The sequence below is a fragment of the Brassica oleracea genome, chromosome C9, assembly GCF_000695525.1.
Source record: "Brassica oleracea var. oleracea cultivar TO1000 chromosome C9, BOL, whole genome shotgun sequence".
Lineage (NCBI taxonomy): Eukaryota > Viridiplantae > Streptophyta > Magnoliopsida > Brassicales > Brassicaceae > Brassica > Brassica oleracea.
The window spans coordinates 31,357,570-31,365,694 of record NC_027756.1 but is presented as its reverse complement, the minus strand read 5'-3'; the positions used below and the strand labels follow the sequence as shown (position 1 = coordinate 31,365,694).

General features: G+C 35.3%; 1 protein-coding gene across 1 annotated transcript; it reads right to left on the bottom strand.

The window, feature by feature from the left end:
- Positions 1-203: 203 nt before the first annotated feature.
- LOC106317125 lies at positions 204-1,809 on the bottom strand. Its single transcript, XM_013754983.1, has 3 exons — positions 1,046-1,809; positions 699-763; positions 204-620 (listed from the first exon to the last, which is right to left on the bottom strand). Exons 1-3 carry the CDS (start codon positions 1,677-1,679, stop codon positions 453-455), a joined length of 867 nt encoding a protein of 288 aa, XP_013610437.1. The 5' UTR covers positions 1,680-1,809; the 3' UTR covers positions 204-452.
- Between the last annotated feature and the right edge of the window lie 6,316 nt (positions 1,810-8,125).

The window sequence follows — 8,125 nt, the reverse complement described above, 5'->3', positions numbered from 1 at the left end:
TTCTCGCTAGTTTACGACGAATTGGCGAGGAAATATGCGTAACGATGAACGAATAACGACGAAACTTGTTTCTTCGCTAATTCTTCGTAAAGCCTATTTTATGACGAAATTACTACGAATTTCGCCGTCGTTAATGTTGTGTTTTCTTGTAGTGAAATACAGTTACAGATAGACAACATTTTCTCATTGCACACGTTCAATTACTTACATTTATCCACGTGAAAGTAAAAAGGTAAAATTCGTTAAACACTAACTTATCCTGAGAGAAAGCAAAGAGACGAAGAGGTGTACAAATTCTTAAATAAGCGTCTCTCAAAACAAATAAAGGTATAATTAAAAGGGTATTAGTGTTTTCCATGTTGGGGTGGTTTTTAAATATTCATTGGCCTTGTACGAACACCACACATCATTCTTCCCTCAACAAATCAATTCAAAGATGGCAAACATATTATTCACTGGCTCGATTTCTCTTGCACACGACGAGTGTGAGTGTTATTGCCCATGCATCCTGCATTCGCATAGCACTGTGCAGTCACATTAGATAAATACTTCCTTGGCAATGCTATTCCGAATTTATTTCCTTTTCTTTCTCTTTTCTCCTTTTTCACGATGCTTTCTTCCTATTGTATAATGAATGAATGTGATTCACTTTTTGTTTATTGGTAATTCATTTAAATTGTTGTAAAACGATATTTTACCTCTTTTGGTTCTATGATGACGCTTTCAGTTTCCATCGACTTTCTCGGGACTTCACCTTCTTCTTCTGCAAAAGACAATGGATAATTTGTTTTAATGAAGTCAATTTGAACCTTACTGTGCATCGAAAACCATACAAAAACTAAACAAACCATATCTTACGTAATATCTACATAGTTTTTTGATTTAAGAATTTTCAGCAATTTATGCATACGTGTAACGTGCATGTCGCTATGATTAATGTTGCCATATTTCACCTTATTTACAATTTTATTTGGTACGCATATATGTAAAATGGCGTTAAGAACTTTAGGTTTTTTTAAAACAAATTTAAGAACGTAAGGTTTACCTTCTTTGTCATCATCAGAAGCAACATCGATGCAATAAACCCTAAAGCTTGGAGATCCAGGACATATCATCCTCTCATCTAAATTGCTCATCCTCCCTTCATCATGATCAACACCCTTTTCTCCTTCCTTCTTAGCAATGATGACCTCATCAAGATTTAAACAATCATCATGAGCAACACCATCATCTCCTTCCTTCTTAGCAATGAGGACCCCATCATGATTTATACCATTATTTCCTTCTTTATTAACGTTGATGGCATCATCAATTTTCTCATCTTGTTTCTTAACAACCTCTTTCTCCTCTTTAATCTCATCTATGGACGAAATCTTCTTATAAATAACCTCTTTCTTCTCTTCCACGTGATGATCAGGCGTAGGAGCCACCTTAGCCGATAACTTCAAGCTGTCGAAGTTCTCCTCCTTCTCGTCTCCGTCCTCGGATGAGTTGTGCCATAGAAGCTCCGTCTTGGATAGCGTATCGTTCCCTTTAAAAACGTTTGCATGGCTCCGTTTCTTCATCTCCTCAAATCTCCGCCGGAGAAGCGGACGTATTCCCGCCGGAAGTGGGACAACGCCGCCCTCATCCGCTCTAGCCGCCGCTGGACCTCCTAGCCTTGAACCACCGCAACCCATATCAATACAAATAACAAAAAGATGATTTAACCGCTGCCACGAAACAGATCATACGGCGGCGGGTGGGTGGCGGGAGTATATTCTTGAGAAAAAAGGAGACAAGAGGAGAGAAGAGAGCCAATTAATTGAGAGGGTGATGAATGGAAGATAATATTTATGAAGAAGAGGGAGAGAATGCGAGACTGTTAAAGGGTTGAGATTGTGTGATGAATTAATTGGTTAGTTGCAATTTATTTGCTAAATTTGGCAACTAGTGATTTATTAAGGCAAATTTATCTAAGTGACATATTCATTCTTGTTGTCATTTTTGACTTACAGTTAGCCTCTCCTCAATTACAGATAATTTCGGTGACTAATTTACTGTAATCTTCAACGCATTGTTCAACGTATCCTGCCTGATCTTTCACTTTAGAAGAATCTTCTTCGTATTTACTCATGAAGCTCTTAATATTTTTTTTTTTTTTGATAAACCCTATCGGCTGATCCGGTCGGCCCCGGGAGGAACGCAATTAGTTCTACAGAGTGGACTAGTCCGAAAGCGTACCACACTGTCTGACCCGAGTTTGGAATACCTTCCGACTAATGCCAAGGGGTGGACCAATCATCTGTTATGGCCCACCATGTAAACCACTTGGGCCGAAGCCCAAGCCCAGACTGGCCAAGTAGTGATAATTTAGTTCCCAGTGGGAATCGAACCCAGGACTGATGTGGGTACACACCAAGCCCCAAGAGATTGCCACTAGGCTACCACCATTTGGTTAGCTCTTAATATTATGTACTAGGGTCGGCCCGCCCTACGGGCGGAATATAGTTTACTTGTGATTTAGGTTATTATTATTTGTATAATTTATTGGTTTATGTTTTAGATTTGCATTTGCAAGAGATGTGTATGATAGATTTTTGACTTTTAGAAAATTTTAGGTGAGAAGATTTTATATGTGATGAGATATATTTTGTTTTTTACAATAATTGCTTTGGTTGTCCAAACAAATTAACTTTATGATACTAAATATTAGTTAAATTTTTTCTACTTAAATTAAATTATTTGATATATATAATGTGCGTTGAATTTGATGGTAGTACATAAGTGTCTTTTATCTATAATTCAATTAAAACATCAGAATAGTGATTTTTTTTATAAAGAAAAGATGAAAGATGAATTCATTTTTTTTAAATGATTTGTTTATGTTTGTATAAAGTTATATATAATAGTAATGTTATTATTATTTTACCGAATTAAGTTATATTTTACATATGTCTAATTCAAGACCAGTTGTGTCTATTCATTTGTCGAGTATTAATTTATAGACTTTCTTCTATATATATATATATATATTTATATATTTATTTATTATTTTGTGTTGATATAATGGATCTCCAAGTTATTGGTTAAATATTTTTATTACCAAACATTATCGACTAAAGCAATGACTTTATTGATTGTACAATTTGTTAAGCAAATACATTTCAAACTGAAGCAAACATATAATGGAGTACAAACCAAAACCAAATTATTTTGTGTTAAGAGTATCTCCAAAAGAAATTTCAAAATTTAAAATATGAAACTTTACATGCTCTAAAAATAATTTCAAATTTTCAAATTTGTATTGTCAAGCTTCGTATTTGAAGTTCTGATGTAAAAAATTTCATATTGTTTAGTTTGGAAAAAATATCAATGGGAAGGTTGGAAAATCTAAATAAGCTTTACAGTTGATGTAGATTTTATTATGCCGTGTAAAGTTGTGGTTTCATCCGAATTGCAGCAGTTCTTTGCCATATAAGGTATGTAACGTCAGTTAGTGTATGATATCTGAGCAACCTAGACCAGAGCAAAACATTATCTAGAATAGGTTCTGTCATATTACGGGAAACATATCCGGTGTGTAATTGGTAACAGTTTTTGTTTGTTATACCGTTATTACTCATGTATAAAACGAAGACTGAGTGATTCATTGATAATTGGCCAAGTACGATTAGGAAATCAAAATTTGATTGTCCTTAGGGCATCCACAATGGGAGCTCTTGAGGGAGTCCTTAGAGAGTGTGGAGCCCATTTTCTTAGAGTTTGTGCAAAAAAGAGTGCTTAAAATCCTTTGGTAAGGATTGATCGTTACGCTGTTCACGGGTCCCATTAACTACGTGGCGGCCCATGAATGGTCATTTTTTTTTTTTTTTTAAAAAATCCAAAATATCCAGGATTAATCCGAAATACCATTGTCGCTAAGGACTCCAATGAGTCTCACCGTTGCGCACGGTCTTAGTTGTAAAAAAACAGTAATGAGAAGGTGTTGTAAAAAATAACAAACAGGCTTGATCATTATTCTAGTACCTACCATGTCGACAAATATTACGGATAACATAAAGTTGCAAGATTTGTCAATGAGATTTGCTTGTAGCACCGTTAAATTTCAAAGGTGGATCAGTTCATTGATACATGGGAAAATATGAGGAAAACCAAATACAATATTCTTTATAGTTTGAGGGTAATTGTCAACGGCAGATGAAGTTTTACAAAAAATAAATAAAAAAACTATGGTTAAGCACCATTCTAGTAGCTGCTTCTGTGAGTCTGTGACTAAGAAACTGCATCCTCCTCCAACTATGCAATGTGTGCCTTCTTATGTGCCTTGGAAGACGTTGGGAACAGAGAGACCAGTTGTTTCATTATAAGTGGTAATTTGGATTGATTTTTTTTTTTTCAAAATAGCTTCATATATTTTTGGATTAATTCTTATCATCAGCATGGCTTGTACTTTCAAAAATGCTTACTTAAAAGATTTATCAAATACCGTGAAGTCATACTTCTATCAATTACTTCATATTAATTATCTTTCAAATTACATAAAAACTTATTCAACAGATTTTATAAACAAAATTTCTAATTTATAGTAAATTAAACTTTGAAAGAGTTTTTATAATAAAATTGTATTTCTTATATTTTTTTAGATGATGAATCGAATAAAAAAATATTTTAAGGAGAAAACGAAATCATCTCAATTTCTTAAATCTATTAAAATATATATTTTTAAAAGTGAATCGTTATATAAAACAATCAATCTAGAGAACACATATTATAAAAATATTTATATAGTACTGCATCTAGTTTCAAGATTAACTATTGTTTGTCCACATTAAAACGGTAAACAGTTTGAATATTTGATGATCAGTTTATTAAACCAAAGGCAGAATGTTTATTATTACTACTCATTTGAAAACAACAAATTCATTAAAAAAACATTGTACATCTCAAACGACAACATCCTCATCCATTCAACCATTCACCATAAGGAAAAACTATCAAAACTTTATATGAAAAATGTGACTTGGTCGTTCTCTAGTCTCTTTTTGGAGGATAAATACCGCCCCAATTGTGCCACTTATGCTCTCCTACATTAGTTTATACATAATCATTAATCACGTTGTTCATATTAAAAGTTTTTAGCTTTTACAGCTCTATCTTGAGTTAAGCGTAGTTACCTGCACGGCTTCTGCTGACTTCCAATTCTAAATAATAGTGTCAATCTAATAGCGTAACAATGCCACAAAACAAACTTTAACACAGTAAAGTAAACCTACCATTTTGAGACCCATCCATGGTTATTTCCTCATCTTCTGAATGAAATTCTGGAAAAATTAAACATAAACAAAAGATAAGCTTCCAGCCTCAATACAGATAAAACCATCATATTATAAGAACGTCAGAACTTACCAGAGTTAAGCTCACCTCTTAGACCACAGTTATTAAAATTCTTTAAATTCTTTAAATGAATGGAAACGAAACCTGTCCAACACATTTAGAAGAGAAATTCCAGATTCTTCTAGAGATTAACACACTAATCTTAAGATTTCACAAAAAAATAACTAAGATGAGTTTCTCATAAATGTAAAAATTAAAACACTGCTGTTAGGATTACCTTGCCGAGAAATAGCATGTCGACACACATTAGCTACATCTTCTGTACATATCATGACATTCACCCATAATTTCTTATGTCCTCTTTGTCCTGTATTTGAAAACCTTGGCTTTGTCATTAATAGGCTTGGTGGTGTCTGAGCAGAAGCAGCCATTAAGAATGTTTTGAGAGATACTTCAGCTTCTTAGCAGACTCCTTGGCTTTCTAAATCAAATCTGCCACAGTTTCTGACCTGCAATGCATGTTTCAGTTCAGAACATAAGAATCAAAGCGTAATAATAGGTACTCTTTGGGTGATATCAGCAAGGTGAATTAACAAATGACAGTTAGCAGCATCCAAACTTATAGATTCATGTGAAAGTGAAATCGACCATGGGATATAACGTTGGAAAAAACAGTAGATTATAATTGTAACATAGAAAATACAGACATACAAAACCATGCATAGCTTCTAATATATTGCATATTTCAATTCAAAACCTAAGAATCAAAGTTAACAAAGAAACTTTCTAGATGATATTAACAAAGCGCATTATAAAATTAAAACTATCAGTGTTCACACCGTAGCTTCTAATAGCAACATGGGAAGCACATATATGACAAATACTCAGGATATAGAAAACTACCTCAAAGCTTTAATAGTAGAATCTTCCATGGATTTTTGTTCTTTTATCGAAGACAATCTTCGGCGATGGAGACAACCAATCGTCATCAACTGCTACTTCAATCACTTTCATCTCTCTCCTCTGGCATATCCCTTCTCAGTGAACTTTAAAAGTTCGACCCGGTACGCCGCAAAGCCCTCTTACCGCTAGAAGTAAACACCATACTAAACGGAGACGAATCGCACGAAGATGCCGCCTCTGAAGAGTATGATGCGTTCATGGAGATACCGTTCGGATGGAAAGACTCACCTTTTGCAACGTCAAACTCGTGAAATTTGATGTCGATCACGCCTTGTGTGTAGGCGCAGCCGCAAAGCCACAAAGCCAATGATAAGCATAAGGTCAAAGTAAACTTAATTTGAGGATTAGGTGAGAATGAGCCTTATGTTTTGATTAGAGGAAGACACAATTGAAGACCCACACAGAGATTCTCCACAACAATTTGAGTCAATCGTTGAAACTCCATTGTTGTTGTCTGAAATTGAAGAAGATGGAAAACCCTAAAATCGGTGGGAAGACGACGATAAGCGTCTCTCGTGATTGAGTTAAACAGATAGCTCAGTAAACGTAGTAAGAAAGAATTAGAAGATGGTTTCGAGAGGAGGAATGCTGACCCCTTTATACTCTTCGATATACTGACTCGCCGAAGAAAAAGATCACATTCAAGGCTTCGAATTAAGAAGGGATTAAACACAAAGATACATAACTGAAAGCGTTTCAGTTATACAGAGGAAGATCAGAAGTCGCTGCAGAACAAAGCGAAGAGACGAACCCTAAACGCCGCCAAGTTCCGCCAAAGAGAGGTCTCGTTAGAATGCGTTTTCAATCTTCTCGGGCCGGATGGCAAAACCAGAGCCCAACATGCACCAAACAAAGAAAGCCCACGACGATACACATTTAAATGAAACGCTGAGTTTCGTTCGTACGGGACACGTGTCAACACGACATTAAACGAATTTCCATGCTGTCATCTGAGGTGGCTTAGTGGGAGGGATTAAAACCCTCTTTTATATATATAGATAGATATATAATACCAAAAATAAAAATTCTTTATTGGTTCTATTGATGCACATAAAAGTAGTTGAACCACTTTGTAACAACCCGTCCGGCGGACCCTAGATTTTACAACGCTGCAGCTCACCGTCCCTAATCCTTCACCATGGGAGGAACTGCCTCCACATCCACCGGTAGGTTATTGATGCGCTTGGCGTTACTCGAACCCAAGACCTGCAGTTCAATTGGTGACAACTTGTCCTGTGGAGAGTTGTTAAAGGGTGAGGTCTTGGGTTCGAGTAACGCCAAGCGCATCAATAACCTACGGGTGGATGTGGAGGCAGTTGCTCCCACGGTGAGGGATTAGAGTCGGTGCGCTGCAGCGCTGTGAAATCTGGGGTCCGCAGGACGGGTTGTCACACACTTGCTTACAAAAGAATATGAAAACAATAACCTAAATTGAACTCATACACAACCAACAAATTAAGAGCTGTAATTATTCTAGTTACATTGCTTCAATCTTTTCGTGACAAAAAAGAAAAAAAAACATTGCTTCAATCTTTTATTTTATCGAGTATCCAGAACTGTGATATTGTAGAAAATAATAAAACAAGGACAGTCACTCAAAAAAAAAAAAGAAGAATAAATTATTATCGTCACCCATATGTACTAGAAATCTATATAATTAGTCAATAACCTTCATGAACTAACCATGTATATGTTTTTCGAAGAAGTTGAATATAAGAGAACCGCTATGTTACACCCCCTGAAATATATACATCTAATCAAGTCAATAAGCCCCATAAGTTAGCAATGTATGGATTTCAGGGTTCTTATATTAAGGAATCTAGAATTCAAGATAACTATTGATGAA